At 32.7% G+C, this 18,420-nt stretch overlaps 1 protein-coding gene across 1 annotated transcript in view; it reads left to right on the top strand.

The window, feature by feature from the left end:
* The window catches only part of LOC150093127 (motile sperm domain-containing protein 2-like), a 227,228-nt gene that overhangs the window by 139,662 nt on the left and 69,146 nt on the right, over nucleotides 1–18,420 (top strand). The window contains exons 8-9 of the mRNA XM_090414158.1: nucleotides 13,670–13,794; nucleotides 16,909–17,010. Of these exons, the coding sequence (XP_090270284.1) occupies nucleotides 13,670–13,794; nucleotides 16,909–17,010 (227 nt within the window). The remainder of the gene's footprint in view (nucleotides 1–13,669; nucleotides 13,795–16,908; nucleotides 17,011–18,420) is intronic.

The raw sequence follows: 18,420 nt of genomic DNA, 5'->3' as shown, positions 1-18,420 counted from the left end.
TAATGAGTTGTAAACTAAAATGTCAAATAAGTTGAGAAAATTGAATTGTAAAGACTTAAAAATCAATGTATATTTTAAGAACGAAAGAGTGAGAGGAAAATAAGAGTTTAACTTAGTATTAATAATTGTTTTATTCCTGTAGTATATTAAATAATGAATTCATTAAAATTGTTTGATACCTTTCATGCCTGTATTTCTTACCATGCTGAGTGACCCTTCATAAAATTTCAAACCTGTGATCATATATGTCCGCGGGGATATCCCAATTAAGAAAGAAAAGGGGCATGACTGCAAATAAACTAGAAATCCTAAGGCTTCTGAATCATAGTAAATGATATTAGTAGCAATTGATACCCTATAACTATCCTTAGGCTGAGTTTAACTCTACCCTTAAGGCCCAGGCTGGTGCAGTAAATAAATTTGGCTGAATGAATAAGGATAGCTTATAGTGATCAGGGAACAGGTATTTCTGGGGGCCCAAAAATTGAAGTTTGCTAGATAAGCGATAAGATCACATATATTGAAGTTAGATAGACGACTTAGGAATACATGAAGTTAAAGATAGCAGATAGAAGCCAAAGTATATATAAGAAAGTAAATCACGCAAAGAATAATATAAAGGGATAAAGATAAAGGATATAACAATGGTGCAAGGGTGAAGAAATAAAACTATGTACTAACACTCCAAGATCCCTAACCTGATCAGTTTCTTCTAGTTTAATCCCACAAATATAATACGGAATTGGGTATCTAATCATGCCAAAGTGCATGACTTTGCATTTACTGACATTGAACCAACATCCATTTTCCCATGACCAAATTTCCAGCCTATTCAAATCATTCTACAAGCACTGCATATCAGCAGTATTCCTGATTAGCCTACCTATCTTTGCATACTCAGCAAATAGCTGTATGACACTTGTCAAATCCTTCCCAATATCATTAATGTATAGATTGAATAACAGTGAACCAAGGACTGATCCTTGTGGTACACCACTAGTTACCTTAAATCTTGTAGACTAACATCCATTATACACCTAAACCTCTTTTTATGAGAATTCGGAGTTGTGCAAATTGGGATGTCAAAAATAATTTTTTTATGCGATTTATATTCACTTTTACACGACCAACTTAAAGTCTAAGTTAGAAAAAATCTGCAAAGAAAATTCTGAGGAATTTGTAAATTGCATTCTCGTTTCAATTAAGAAAATTCTGAGATTTTTTTTTCATTCTCGTTTCAATTAAGAAAATTCTAAATTCTTACGAATTTCATTTATTGGGAATTCCCCGAATTACATAACTGACTGCGCATTAAAAAGCAGTTCTTAGCAGTTTGAATTTGGTGTTTGAGTAGACAACACAGTCACTGCATTTGCATTTTTTAAGTGAAATCAAAATAAAAATTGCACTATAAAATTAATAATTTTGCCAAGAAATAATAAACAGTAAGCTATATTATGTTATTTTCAGACTTTCATTTCATTAACCGAAGATTTTAATCCAGCCCTCACATGATGTTGCTGATAACCAAAAAAAAAAAAAAAGAAAAGAAAGCGGTTTCCTTGGATATAAAAATTCAAATTTTAGATAGTCTTCAAACTGGGGAAGGTGCGATGGCTGTGGGTAAGCATTTTGGAGTCCATGAATCAACTGTCAGATCTATAAAGAAAAATGAAGTATTATAAAAGTAGTATGTTCTGGTACAAAATCGAGTGTGAAATTATCATCATACGCAAGAGATTTTGTTCTAGAAAAGGCCGAAAAAGCTTTAGTGATGTGGATAGAAGATAAAGTACAAAAAAGAATGCCAGTTGACGGAAATTCCATCAAGCAATCAACATTGAGATTTTATGAACAGATTAAAAAACTGCAGCCAGATACTTCATCTCAATTGAGGAAAAAATATGAATTTCATGCAAGCAATGGTTGGCTGGCTAAGTTTATTGAAAGACATGCTCTTCATAATATAAAAATTAAAGGTGAAACAGCTGCTGAAGCATTTCCACAAAAACTTGCTAAAATAATTGAAGATGGAGGTTACACTTGTGAACAAGTTTGGAATATGGATGAAACTGGCCTTTTCTGGAAAAAAAATGCCAAACAGAACTTATGTATCAAAAATGCAAAAAACTGTTGGTGGGTTCGAAGCAGCAAAGGATCGCATAACACTCCTATTTTGTTCGAATGCTGTAGGAGATCGAATGTTAAAACCACTGCTCGTGAATTGATCATTAAGACCATGGCCAATGAAAGGTGTAGATTTTCAAAAAATTGCCAGTTCATTGGATGGCCAACAAAAAAAGCTTGGGTGACCATTGATATTTTCACTGAGTGGTTCCACAAACATTTTGTGCCAGAAGTTAGACACTATTTGAATGACAAGGGTCTCAAATTTAAAGTGATTTTGATTCTTGATAATGCACCCGGTCATCCTGCACATAGAACACCCAAATGTGCGATTTTTTTTTCTGCTGCACAATACCACATAATTGCTACAACCTCTAGATCAGGGCATAATTGTGACTTTTAAAACATATGTCAGACGAACGTTTCAGTACGTTTTGAACAAGCTAAATAATGATGAAACACTGTCATTTATGGATGTGCGGAAAAAATCTTCAATTATGGATTGTATTGATCAGGTTCGATTATCGTTATCTGAATTGAGACCAGAATCTATGAATGCATACTGGAAAGCTATTTGACCTGCATGTGTTAAAGAGAATGCTCATGTTCCCTTCAATCATACTGCAGAATTCCCCGATATAACAAGTTTGGCATGTGAAATTGGCAGAGAAGGATTCGATGATCTTATGTCAGCAGATATCGAAGAATTGTTAATTGATAAATCTCTTAGTGAAGACGAAATAGTGGAGATTGTTTCTGAGACTCTTGAAAGCGAAGAAGTTAATGATCAAGATAATCCTACTATTACTGCTGATATTATCAAAGAAGGGCTTAAACTGGCCAGTAATTTAAGCAATTATTTTGCCCGACATGATCCAAATGAAGAATGTGCTGGGAAGTTTTCACGTGAGCTTAAGTTGTCACCGTCTTCATACAGAGAATTATATCGCGGCTTATCTAAAGCATCAACACAGAGTTTAATAACTGAGTTCATGCCTAAAATTACTGAAACAACCAGTGGTACTTTTGTTCAAGACATGACAATAAGAATTCCACAAAGTTGAGACGGAGGTCAATGACGATAATACCATATCTAGTAGTTCTAGTGATATTATAGTCTCATGAAAAAGAAAGCTTTCACGTTTATTGTCAGAAACTGATAGCGAATAACATAATTTTTTTTATAGAATCCTTAGCAAACAACTAAAATGAATATTTTTTTTTAAAGTTATTAAAATTCATTATATGTATGTGTGTGTTCTCCATGAAATGTAAATAAAAAATCTTATGATGCTAACAAATTTAACGTTTTTTTTTTTTCATTATTTTGCTTATATTTCAGGTTTAGAACCAATCTTCACTTTTTCTATGGAATCGGTAGTTCTTTTTACGCAAATTCTATTTGCGCATAATTTTTAGGAACATCTATCGCGTAAAAAGAGATTTAGGTATGCCACTTTTTATCTATCAGTCAACTATCCTTTTATCCATGCTAATATTTTATAATCCAAAACCCTATTCTCCAGTTTATGGAACAGTCTTCAATACTGTATTCAAGACTTTGATATCATTATTAGCATGCCCCTCCATAGCAAAATCCAAAAATATCATATTTTATCCATTTCCTCTTGTCTAGTTCAGTGGTAACATTATTATAGAATGTGAGAAGGTTGTCTTTAGCTTTCATAGCCAGTTTCTTTTCATACTGAGACTTAGCTCTCTGAACAACAGTTGACTATTCTAGCCTGTTGCTTATTATTTTCATAACGGATATTCTTATACATATGGTAATCCTTCTACATCATCTGTTTCTTAAGAATCTTTTGCTTAATAAGATTATACATCTATTTGATTTCTACCTTATTTATTCTTTGAACTCTTAGGACACAATTCTGATATCGCATCATTTATTGTTTAAATGTTTCCCATGCAGTGTCGATATTCTTCCCATCCAGCAACCGATACCAATCTGCTGAACTCAGTACTCAGTATACTCCCCGGTCGGTCATAACTTCCTGCCTTGTAGTCTAGCATGTAACCTTTTCTGAATGGAACATTCATAAACTTAATTACTTTCCAAGTGAGTATCACATGATCATTATCACCAATCAGAGGCAGAATAGTTAAGTCTTTAAACGAAATGCCCTCTGACACTATAATCAAATCTAAGACTCTTTGAACTAGAGTTCTTTCTGCCACATGCTTCCTGAGGAAGTTGTCTTGTAGTAGCTCAATAAATTCAGTTTTATTCTTCTCATGAAATTTTGCTGATCAATATTTAGATAATTCAAGTCTCCCATTATGATTACTCTTTTCACACCCATTGTCTCTATTTGGTGATGCATCACTAGCAACCAATCTACCAGGTCTGTAACAACACCCCACTATCTAATTGAACTTGTTAGATTCAACCTCACACCAGATGGCTTCAAACACACTTCCACATAAAAAATTGTTACTAGTATTGCTGTCATAGGTCTCAATTCTAACTGGAGTCAAGACATATCATTATTAGCATGCCTCCTCCTTGCTTATCTTGTCTATCCTTCCTGAAAATCATCATCAGTTGCATCAGCCTTGGGACTGGTAGCTCAGCAGCAATTTCCTCCATTCCACTCTGTCATTGGCTTTCTTCTTAACCTCCTGGTAACTCATCAAACCTGTGCTGTCTTTGACTTGTTCAAGAAAGCTTTTCTTTGGTCTGCCTCTTTTCCTCTCTATTTTGCCTTCAGTTATTCTTTTCACAAGTCCATGTCGAAGTGTATGTCCAAACCACCTATCCCTTCTAATTTTGATCAATTTTTATTAGAGTTCTTGTTTCGTTTATCTCTCTCAGGATTTGTTGGTTTGATTTTTTTCTGTTCATTTTATTTTGTTCATGCGACGCCAGCACCACATTTCAAAAGCCTCCAATTTTCTTACATCTTCTCTGCCTAGAATCCAGGTTTCACATCCATACAGTGCAATGCTCTATATCAATGTCTTTACTAATTTTTTTTTTTCAATTGTAGGTTGAGGTTTCCTGTTAAAATGCTTTTCATCTTAGAGAATTGAGCTTTTGCATTGTTTATTCTTGATCTTATGTCTTCTCTTGTTCTGCCATCTTCTGTTATTAGGCTTCCTAAATAATTAAAGCTTTTCACTTGTTTTATTTGTTCTCTGCTGATGTCTATATGCTCTGTATTGATAGGGATTTTGCCTGTAACAATGATTTTAGTCTTATCTGTGTTGATTTTCATTTTATATTTTTCAAGGTTATTATTTAGTAATTCTAGCATTGTTTTTAACGTTCTTCTGTTTTCTGCTACAAGGACTATGTCATCAGCAAATCTTATACACATGACTTGCTCACCATTTATCTTTGTCACTATTTATTTTATCTTTAGTTTCCTGAATGGCCTTTTCAATATATAAATTAAATAAAAGTGGTGAAAGTATACATCCTTATCATTGATTTTAATCCATCCATTTTGATTTTTGTTAATTTGATAAATTATTTTCCAATCCCTCAAATCTATGCCAATATTAGTTAGACAATTTAGGAGTATTTGCTGGTTTACTTTTTCAGACGCTTTCTCTAAATCAAGGAAGCAAATGTAAGTATTTTGACTAAGGTCTAATCTTCTCTCTATTATTATTCTTAAACGGAGTATTGCCTCTCTTGTTCCTTTATTCTTTCTGAATCCAAATTGGTCTTCATCCAATAGTCTATTTTTGAATAAATTCTATTTTGACTAATTTTTAGCAGAATTTTGCTAACATGTCGGATTAAAGCTATTGTTCTAAATTGGCTGCATTTGTTTGCATTATTCTTTTTTTGGTATTGGTATTATGGTTGATTTCATAAACTCCTTTGGTATTTCTCTATCATAGATATCTGCTATTAATTGATAGAGTAAGGTTTTTGTCTCATCACCTAGATTTTGTAGCAGTTCTATAGGAATATTGTCTACACCTGGACTTTTTCCATTACTCATTTCGGACAGTGCTTTATCAAATTCTTCTCGCATTATTGGGGGTCCTAGATTATCTTCATTTTGATTTTCTATGCTGATATCAACATCAAGTTCGTCGCCATTATAGAGATTTTCAAGATAATTCTTTCATTCCATTAATATATCCTCAGATTCTATTAGTAATTTTCCATTTTCATCTTTGATGGCATTGTTTTTGCTGTTCTTGTTAAATTTGAAAGTCAGTTTGTTAATTTCTTTATAGGCTTTCTCTGTTTTCTTTTTTAAATAATTCATCTATGTTATTACACTGTTCTTCCAGGTATCCTTTTTTGGCTTGTCTACATTTTCTTGTAATTTGATCTTAAGATATTTGTATTTGGCCATATCTTCTTTAACAGCATTTTTATATTTTCTTCTTTCATCCATAAGGCCAAGTATTTCATCTGTTACCCAATGTTTTCTTTTTCTTTTTCTGCATTTTTCAATAATCGATTTGATGAATTTGTAATTAACTCTTTAATCATATTCCATTGGTTTTCAATATTATTCTGACTATTTATGTTTTCTGGAATGTTATGATCAGTTGTCTCTTGGTATCCTTTCTTTGCTCTTTAATTTTTCAAGGTTCCATCTTATTGGTTTGTATCTTTGGATTTGTTTCCTATGTTTCAGTTCTGTTTTCATTAAGAGAAGGTTATGGTCACTACTAATGTTGGCACCTGGATAGCTTTCAGTTTTTTATTTGGTTTCTGTATCTTTTCTTGACCAATATATAATCTATTTGATATCTATTTGAATCCCCAGATGCTTTCCAGGTGTATCTTCTTTTTGAAGCTTGAAATAGTGTATTTGCTATAACTGTTTTTGTGTATAAAATTGTATTAATTGCTTTCCTCTTTCATTCCTACATCCAAAACCACATCTTCCTGAAACATTATCATTGCTCTCTTCTCCTACTATAGCATTCCAATCTCCCATTATTATTGTATGTCTCTGTCTTTAAAGCTGCTCCAGATTTCTATTTATTCATAAATTTCTTCTATTTCTTCATCATTATGTTGTGATGTTGGCATGTAGACCATAATAATATTGAGGTTTACTGGTTCATTTTGAATGCTTAACTGGTAATTAGTTTATGGAATTATCAACACATGTAAAGTATATTAATTAAAGGTAACTTTAATGAATAACTTCTATATTTCGGCAACGTCACGTTGCCATCTTCAGGAACATAAATGTGACGTGAACATAAACTTCAGGAACGTGACGTTGCCGAAATATAGAAGTTATTCATTAAAGTTACCTTTAATTAATATACTTTACATGTGTTGATAATTCCGTAAACTAATTACCAGTTATGTATGACCAGCGTATAAGCCTTTCTACTAGAATTCGAATGCTTATTGCCATGATTCTGTCACTATAGTTGATTATTGTAGTGATTAACTTTCCAACTTTTTTATGAAGCATTATTGCAACACCTGACTCGCCCTTCTTTTGTCCTGAATATATTATCCGAAATTCTCCACTCCAGAAATCACCCTGTCCCTCCCATCTCGTCTCACTAATGCCCAGAATGTACATTTCAAGTCTTTCCATTTCTTTTTTCACATTTTCTATTTAACCTGGCTCTAGCAGTGTTCTTGCATTCCATGTTCCAATATTCAGCTTATTTCTTGTTTTCATTTTTAAATAAGTACCAGGATTTCGTTGGCTGTCGACCTGAGAAGCCCGGTTACTTCTCCTGCTGGGCATGACTCCTTCAGTGAAGGCTCCATTGCCAGTCTTGATTTCATTTTTAACTTCCATTGCTTCTTTTACTTGGGAATTGTTGGTTTCCTCTTGCCTTGCACATTGCAGTATTGTAACATGTATGCTACAGAAGGTTAATACAAGTAGCGCTGCTGCCCACTACTATAACTATTAGTGGTTAGTTGAAAGAGGAGGAAACGCCCCTAGCCCTCGAGTACTCGAATAGCTTCAGGGAGAATGGAGGATCTCCTCCTGAGCTTAGTAAGCAAGAAAAGAGACAGACAGAAAGTTTTAAGTAAAGAATCCTCATTAGGAAGAATGTTAGTATGAGGGTAGAAGCAGGAAGTGGAAGAGTTAGAGAAAAGTATGACCAAAAGCTTTGAAATAGATCATACTTAGCTCTGGGACCCAGAGTTAGCCATGCCTGTGTCTGCAAGTTGCAAGCCCCATGAGGACTTCCTGAAAATACTGTACCTTTTTATACTGAATACCAGTTAGTATATCTGATTCAGATAGCCAGTTCTCACTAATGCCTATAATCTGAGGTTCTAACATGTTGACCAAGGCAACAAACTACCCGTTTGTTTCTGATATTCCTAGCATTCATGTATAGACATAATAATCTACTTTCATGTTCATAAACTGCATGGTTTATAGTATTTTTGTTTTCATTTATGAATATTTGACTATTTTCTTATCTTTCTGCCCTTATATAATAAGGGCAGAAAGATGAGAAATGTTTTTGAACTCAAGTGGCAAAATGAATCGGCAAACTAAATCTTCATTGTGCCTCGTAATTATTCTGCAAATCATCAGATACTTTGTATACTATTGCTGAAAAATGAGGATCAATATGCAAATCCTCATTCATTATTGATACTTTGATTAGAAAAACAATCTTTCTCTCTCTCAAAAAAAAAAAAAAAAAACCTAAGGAGGTAAAATGTTATATACACTTTTCAAAATGGAAAGATTTTATCATAACGAAAACCAAGAGATCAGACTTGCACACAGTATTCTAAGTAAGGTCTTATCAAGGCCTTGTAAAGAGGTAAAGTTACATCCTAAAAAACACAGAACTTTCTTTCCAGTCACTTTAGATTTTTCTCTCTCTCATATATATATATATATATATATATATATATATATATATATATATATATATATATATATATATATATATATATATATAATCTTTCTATGTATATGGGGATGGGTGTATCCATTCATATACGCATGTCCCTGACATTCTCAAAGGATTGGCCATAGGGGAAGGGGGAGGTTTAAAAATTATGTCTGGGGAAAGGTGTTATCAGTGATGATAGAGGAATGTGTGTTGGGGGGGGGATGAAGAAGTCATTCTAGAAATAGGATGGAATCAGTGGGACTCGCACACTAGCTTGTTTATAGTTCTATGCTTACCAATACCATAAGCATTCAAAATAAAAAGAATGAAATTGTAGAATTGGTATCTCATTCATCTAAATATTATCAGAATAAGTAAGAGGTAGTTGGATGAAGATGACATTCTGAAAGGAATGGAGATGGAGGAATATATTTCTCATGAAGATAGTCGGGGATATGTGTGTGTGTGGATGTATACACATCCACTATTGTATCCATCGTCCACACTTATCACACAGCATCTCCCTTTTCACCCTGATACTCTTCCCCAGATTTCCCTGTCTTGGGTTCCTTTCCTCTCATTCTCTTCATTCATTCATGCCATTTACAAACTTTCCTACCTTACTTTCTTGCTCTTCCACACACCTTGCTTCCTCATGGCTTTCACTTGCTACTCTCCTTCAGCAACAGTTTTTCCAGTTAACTTACACCAGATCAATTTTAATATAGTCTCTCTCTCTCTCACACAGACACATATATCTCTATTTGTCCCTCATATTCGTCTCATATATCATGAAATGAATTCCTTTCTCCTCATACTACTCCACTAGCATATCATTTATGTCTTTGCTTGCTTCTCAAGAACCTCTTGATATTCACCCTTACATTCTCATTATTATCAATCAAATCATTTGTGCCTACTACTACCATCAACTCCTTTTGCTTGTGTGTTCTTCATATCCAGTGATTCAATCATATCTTAATTTCTTACTTCCTAACTAACTCTACTTTCATGTGGCTTGAATTACTTTCTCCCTTTCAACAACTCTCTACCTGGTCGGTTGCATCTCATGCTCATTACCTTAGTCAGTTGGTCTATCTTTCATATATGCTGCCTTACCATTATTTTCAACCACTTCTTTTATACTTGCATTCGTTTCTTTCACTATCATTTACTTCTACGATTCCGTCTCTAAATCACTGTTTCACTCCCTTCATTTACTTCCATCACTCCATTTGCCCACTTCCAACAATTCCCACATTTGTGGCTCATCAGGCACCTCGGACACATTCTCTTTACCTGCTTCCATACTGCAATCGTCCATTTTTTCTTGGCAAAGAATACATTCATGTATTCTTTGCCAAGAAAAAATGAGATCACACATGGAATCTCATAAAATTCTCCATGTCAAAACTCTTGAATGATGGCTTGCATGTTCTCTGATCTGTAAGCCCACATTCACACTACCATTCATCTGCACTACCTAGCAGATGAAAAAAAAAAAAAAAAAAAAACTTGCATTGAGGCTGGTTAAACCACTGGTCTATGGATACCTGTATTTTTCCCTACTACAGCCTGCCACTCTGCCAAATGAACTATTGATGGCTCTAAGTTGGATGAATAAAATAAGTAGTCATGTGTAAATAGTGGTTCAAATGAGAACTTTTTGCTTTACTTTAAAACAAGTATGCATCTTTAAAAAGGAATAATTTTTTTTAACTTGAAACAAACAAAAAAGATAAACATGTCCTGCCTCAGAAAACATTCATAAAGAAACCTTAACATAGAAACCATAACATCTTTCACTCAAACTGTCTTCTCTAAATTCTATAATACTATTTCTTGCTTGTCTTTAGTATATATATATTTTCACTTAAGAGTATCTTGTATTGTGCTAGTATCACATGAAGGAAACTTTGTATAGAAGACTGTTTAAATTTCTCCCTTAGAACAATTTGTATTCTTCTATCTTTATTTCAGGATATCTGCCAGCAACACCTTGGTGTGGAGAGCAATAGTAGTCCAGTTACTAAAGGAAATAACTTTTTTCAAACTATATTAGTTCTATCCTTTGAAAACAATATTTGAGATTCCTTCTTTAGATTTATCTTCTGATGGTTGCTCGTTTGAAAGGAACTCGGATAAATCTGTTGGTCTATATTACATTCCTTATCTTTTTATTTTCTCTCCTTTAAACAATATTCTGTTCTCCATAGCAAAAACAACACAATGTTCACAGCTGTTGCTACCCAGTTGCACTGCTTCTTGGATGTCTACACATGCGTGCATTCACTTTAAATTGCCAGTTAAACTTAATTGTGCTCTCCCTGTATGGGTAGGACAAACAATGTGTAAAATAAATTTAAGAAAAACAGTTATTATATAGTTTGTCTATTAAAGTAAACAAAATATAAATTGTTGACATTTGCTGGCCAAAAATGTTAAGATCTTAAGTGCTTAAGCTCATCTTAAGTAAACTGTATTCAGTCAACTTTATTATGGCTCTCTGTTGGCATTATAAAATGTTGAAGTTTAGTGATCCTCGATAAAACTTCCAAGTTACAAACACTTAACTTTAAAATTTATAAAATAATTTCATTAACATTTTTTATTTGCTTTGTGGAGATTAAGTTAAATGAATTTAATTAAAACATAAATTATTCACACCATAGCATAAAAACAACCCTACATTACATTACTGTAAATGGAAAGAAGGGAGTAATACATTTAATTATATCACTGTTTTCACATTTTTATTTTTGATATAAGATTGCTTAATATTAAAGTAGTCTGGTTGATTAAAACAAAATGTAATATATCTGAATGCAAATCAGATAATACTTCACAATTATCTAATTTGGCAATGTTGAATGTCTGTATTGTTGTGTGTGTGTATAAATGTCAATAATATATAAAAAAAAAAAATACATAAAATCAAACATCCACAGCTCCTTTGGTATCAACAGTGCTCTTTGGTTGAAAAGACTAAACCCCATCCACACCAAAATAAGAATGTTAGGGGTTTCAAGTAAAAGTGAGTTAGACAGTCTTTAAGTCCCTTCTACTGAAATAGTGTTTTTTTCCTCCCAGAAATTTTTTCATTCTACAAAATATGCAACCCAGCTAGATAAACAAATGTGATTTACAGCCATAACAGTGTAGATTTTTAATGTTATGTATGAGGATAGTCTGAAAACTTCTCAACCTAACATTGAAAAAACATAATTTCAAAATTACTTTTATTTTTCAACATAATCTCCCTTAAGACTAATACGTCTATTCCAGCAATGTTCCATTGCCATTATCCCATCCCTGTAGTGGTTCTCAGTAAGATCTGCAAAATACCTCTACAGCTGCAATCACATCTTGATTCGAAGGAAAACGATGACCAGCATGGAAGAGTTTTAGTTTTGGGAAGCGATAGAAGTCAGAGGGAGCCAAATCTAGGGAATAGGGTTCCAACAATTCATAGAGCAGATCCCTTAATTTTCCCATTGCCAAAACACCTTTGGGGGCAGGTGCATTGTCCTGATGAAAGATATGATTTTTTTCTTCTGCAACCGGGTCTTTTCTCATTAATTTTTTCGTCTAGTCTGGTTAAAAGATCCGAACAATATTCCCCTATAGTTGTTTTACCCTTTTCAAGATAATTAATAAACAAAATGCCTTTGGTATTTTGTTTATTAATTATCTTGAAAACACGATGCCATGACCTTTCCTGCTGATGGAACAGACTTTGTATTCTTTGGTGCTGAACAACCAGCTTCTGTCCGCTGTTTTGACTACTGTTTGGATTCTGGTGTGTAATGGTGTCTCATCCGTAGTAATAAATCGATGCACAAAATCAGTTTTATTCTTGCTAAAAACACTAAGTACTGTTCAGATTTTCATGCGATTGCATTTTTGATCTGCTGTGAGCAAGCGCAGCACCCATCTTGCATAAAGCTTTTTCATTTACAATTCTTCCTGGCAAATATATCCTACATGTTCTTTTGAATTGCCTGTAGTCTCAGCAATTTCACACACTTTGACTTGCTGATCATCCAATACCATATTGTACACTTGATCAATGATTTCTGGTTTTGTAAATTTTTTGAACATCCTTCACGTGGCTCATCTTCAAGGCTGATATGGCCATGCTTAAACTTGGCAGCCCATTTCTTAATTGCCAAAAATGAAGGGGAAGAGTGCCCATAAGCTTTTATGAACTTAGAATGAATTTCTTTTGGTGTTAAACCTTCTTTTACAAAGAATTTTATAACTGCACAATACTCAATTTTATCTGTTTCAATGGATACAAACACTTGGTTCAGACAGCTGTATAAAACAAACTACTTGATAGAATGACTTGCAATTTCACATGGATGCTTATGACAGATGTACCAAGTTATAAAAAATCTTGCCGATAGTGTTGCTGTGAACTTTTCAGACCACCATATTTATTTTTGTATTTCTGCAAATAATGTGTCATTATTTGCATTTTTTGTGTGGTAATTTTCTAGGGATAAATATCACTGGGGAAGTCCAGGTGAATGCATTTTACATGCAAATATTGTGCATAAAATATTTGAGTTTAAGCATTTTTGTCAAAAGATATCATTTGTAAAGATATATCATTAATTTCTGTTGTCTGAGGACTAGTATTTAAGAGTATTACATAGAAGTCTATTAATATAGAGGTGCTCTGTTAATGATTCTTTTCTAATAGCTGCTTGGAAAATAGTCAGATCTTGGTTACCTGAAGAGGCAGTTGAGAAAATCAAATTTGTCAACAGAACTACAATTTTTGATTATGTAGAAAAAGAAAAGTTACCTGTTTGCATGGGCGGAACAGTAAGTAATCATTTTAGGTTAATAACATGTGTTACTCATAATTTTTTGTTATAATTAAATAAAATTAATCAGAACTAAATAATCAGTTAAAGTTAATTTGAACTAAATAAAAGCAATTGAAGTTTAATTATACTTTATTTTACAGGGAACAAGAACGTAATTCAGAACTGATATAAGATACTGGTTAAGCATCTTCTTGAGTATCTTTCTTGTAAATTATGTGCATTTTGTAGTCTGTGCTGATCTGCTTTTTAGAATGAATGAAAGGTTATGTTGCTCTGTTTATGAAAATTAACCTCAGTTTTGAGGATCAGGAACAATTCACTATTTTCACATTTTATACAGACGCAAGCTAAGGATACAAGTAAATCCCTAACTTTCCACTATGTGCAATGGTATACTCCCAAGTGAATACATTTCATTCTCATTATACCAAACTCTGTTCCTACCCCAGGACTAGACATAGTGCTATTCTAAATAAACATTATTTCATATTTAAAAAACTGTCCACTATAACAAACTGTTCCTGGGTATCCAATAGTAATATGATTATTAGAATATTGAATAAAATATCTAAACACTGACTTAACTGAACCATCAACAGACATAAAACACTAATTATGCCTTCAGTTAAGTGACTCTTCAGCTATCTAACCAGCAACTTGATCTTCCAATATATCAGATAATTGAGAGATTTATTGATCCTCAAGTAGTTGTTTTTAATTGTGCTAGGAATGTGATATTGTCCTCTGCAAAGAAATATTGAAGCTTTGCAAATTGCATTCTTTCAATCTGCCTTCACTTCACATTCCAAAGACAAGTTGCTACCTTTGTGAATCTTTTCTGGATCCTTTCTGACATATCCTTTTCACCATGAAACATGACTAAATCTTTGCCCAATAATCTATGAGGCCTGATCAAGGACTTATAAATTGAACAATCTCTTTATTTCTGCATGTCAGTCTTCTGCATCATTGCCATTATCAAATGTGATGACTTCACAACATTGTGCAATGTAGCCCCCAAATTTCAGGTCTTTGTCCACCACCACTTCCAGATTTCTTATCTCCTCTATCTCCTTCAAAGTTTCCCTACAAAGTGTATATTTTATATCGCACAGTTACTTACCAAATTTCAGAACCTGACAATTTGCAATATTGAACTGATAATTTCATTTATCTGCCCATTCATACAATCTGTTGAAGTCCTCCTCTAAGGCCTCAACATTCACTTGACTCCTGATCGTTCTTCCCAATTTTACATAATTTAACTGGGGATATCTCCAGTTAAACATATCTCAATATCATTAATATACAAGTGGTACAACACTGGTTCGATACAGAACTGCTGCACTCCACTAGTGACTTTTCTCTTTTGGGATACTGCACTCCCATATACAACTTCCTGATATCTCACTACTACAATCTTACTATAGAGGAACTCGTAGGGACCAGAAAAAGTCATAATGGATAGTCTTCTACAGAAAATTTTATTCAGCATGTCATTGTGCCTGTCAGGCTTTATTCAGGTGTTTATAGTGATGGGATTATTTGTTATGAAAGTGTTTGCTATAATAAAGGTTGACTACACTTGGCTCACAGGTGCATGATAGTTGGAAAATGTGCTTTTTGTGTATGAGAGAAGGCATAAATTTATCTTTTTTTTTTTTTTATATTCAAAAATACTGATTTAATCTTATTTAATTATTTCAATGTTTTTCTTAATTTTCACATTTCATTAATGCAAAAAAGTAAATACATGATTTTCTTAAATCATCAGTAATATTAAGTTATTGTTATTATTACTATGCGACATCTCTAAGGACTCATTGAGAGAAGGCCCCTCTACAACTACCTTCCACTTAATCCATCAACTACACAAAATGCCACTACCATCATCATTTACATATAATGGAATCTACTGCCCACCACTAGTATTTTTTTGTTTGCAATGCAGAATGAAAAAAACTGAGTTTTCAGGATTGATGATATATTATGACCTTTCAGTACTCATGAAATTTATTCAAACAAAAATACTTACTTTGTTTTTGCTGTGGTATCATAAATTAATGAAAATTAGTTAGGTTAAACTTTTTTGACTGTTTACTATGAATTAAATATTGATTTTCAAGTTAATTATGAGATTTTCGAATGACTTATCAGAGATCCTACAATATTCATGTAATCTAATGTAGGTCTAAATCTGATTTTGAACTTAACATTCTAATTTACTCGACGTAATATCCTTTTTAAAAGCATCATATCAGGTTATGTACCTTTCTCTAATAATATAAAGTCAGCATGAATATTTGCTTTATCTTTTAATATATTTGTTTTGCAGTAAAGAATCTTAGAATCTCACTCAGTTGTTATTGTGTATTTTTTTGGGACTTTTGTTCTTGTATTCAAGTATGAAAATATAGTTTAAGAGTATAGTTGACTTGTAGCATGATGTTTTATCCATTGGGATTTTGGTTATGACTTCAGTTGTTTTTGTGAGTTTGTTATAATGTCTATAGTGAGAGTCAAGTGTATATGCATTTGATATAATAGTCAAAACTTTCAATTGATTGTCTTGACCATTAATGGGTAATAGTGCTTCAGCCTTTAGCTCATAGCCAGTTAGACTCTAACAGTTGACTAAATTACAGTTAATTGAATAGTTGAGACAGGAAATAATGACAAAAAACAATGAGGTAATTTTAAGATGGTCAGTATATTTTGACTTGGGGCTTTAATAATTCTAAGATTGTAATGCAGAATTCATCACCGTCCAAGTAAAAGTTTTCTAACAGTATGAGTTTGAGTTAATTATTATGCATAAACCATATGAGTTTGACTTATCACTTTTTTTCCTTACCTTAATTTTGAGATGCAGGTCACTTTCTATCCTTGTTTTCTTTCTTTTTTTTTTTTAATTCACATTCTCACTGTTTTCTTATTTTTATACTTTCCCCTTTAATACCTCATCTTTTTATTCTTTGTTAAATCGTTCACTCAGTTTTTTTTAAGTCACTTTAAAAAAAAGTTTACAACTTTTTAGAGTGAATATTGCATGTATAATTTTTTTTTCCATTTAACCTGTTTCTTTTAATTTTTGCAATGATTATTTCAGGATATGCATGTTTATGAATTTGAATCTTTGACAAAGAATGAAGTTATTAATAATACAGAACATGATAAACCAGTTACTCCTATTGGAAATGGAAAGAAGAAGGTATGTGTTATTCACCATCAAAGTGATATGAAAGCAACTTTGTTTATTAAACTGATGCTGTTTTATGGTTTAATATTTTCCAGTGGATTTTGTGGAGTCTCTTGCTTGATTAAAAACAAAGTGCTCTGTATATTGCTTAAGCATTGAACAATGAATGCTCTCAATAGCATGAAATCATTATATTGATACTTTATTACAGTAAAATATCAATATTGGTTTATTACTAATTAATTACTGGATATTTTGGAATGATCATTCTTTCCATGCCTGTGTTAATGACTCAAACATATTATTCAAACTATCTGTTAGCATTAATACTAAAATTTATAATTCTAAAATATCAATGACTACTTTTAATTAGTAATAATTCAATATTTTAGGGTTCTGATATATTGGTAATATGTCAGACCCATAGCTCCTTAATGCCATAAAATCCACTGGTTAAAAAAACCTTTACAGAATTCTGTAAATATAAATTAGAAAAAAGTTTCTAAAATTCTGCAGCTGCTTTTAAAAAGCTTGTTAAACAAAAACAAGAAAGAATAATTAGGATGTCTCTAACCACAGAAAATATGGAAAGCCATCTTATTTTCACCTAGTCCTATATGTCCTTTTTGGTATTCTTGTCTCAAAAAGCACAAACTAGCATGTAATTTTATAACTTATGATCTGCTATGATTTTGAAAAATTGCAATATATAAATATTGTATATTTATATATCGTATAACTTTATAAGTGCTTTAAATATGAAATTCCTTAGAAAATACAGAGTACTTTGATAAACATTTTTAATAAATATTTTACATTTTACTTTATTTAATTTCAAATGCAATGAATGCAACATATTTTTCCAACTATACCCATGCATGATGGTGATGGAATAAATGTAATCAGTTCTGTACATTGTGCACAGAATTTCTGTTAGTAAGGGTGTACAGACTTGATTTTTGCATGAAGAGAGTGGTCAATGAATGGAATGGATTACCAGAATTAGTTGTTTTTTTTTTTTATGTTGGGCCCATATACGAGAGGTTGGCTGGTCAATCTATAATACGTTAGTACCATATATGGGTGGTGGGTTGGGAAAGGAGAAACTTTTTTTACATTTGATTTAAAAGCCTGTATGTTGGGAAATACATCAGGGGGAAGACTATTCCACAGTACTGCAGTAGCAGGAATGGAGGAGGAAAAGAAACTTGTTCTGTGGGTTTCAAGGTGTACTGTGAAAGGATGTTGAGTGGCAGCTCCAGTGAGCTTAGTACAGAGTGGGGGAATTATTGATGCTGTTTCCGATGAACATTTCCCATGGAAATATTTATAGAATATACAAATCGCAGAGAACAAACATCTGTGAAAGTGAGTTGGTGAGAGATAGGTCATTTATCAGTCTAATTGCTCTCCTCTGTATTG

The sequence above is a fragment of the Typopeltis vanoorti genome, chromosome 24 (assembly GCF_054136105.1).
Source record: "Typopeltis vanoorti isolate ZY-2024b chromosome 24, IOZ_Tvanoo_1.0, whole genome shotgun sequence".
In the NCBI taxonomy this organism is placed as follows: Eukaryota; Metazoa; Arthropoda; class Arachnida; order Uropygi; family Thelyphonidae; genus Typopeltis; species Typopeltis vanoorti.
This window is presented reverse-complemented; position numbering and strand designations above follow the sequence as displayed.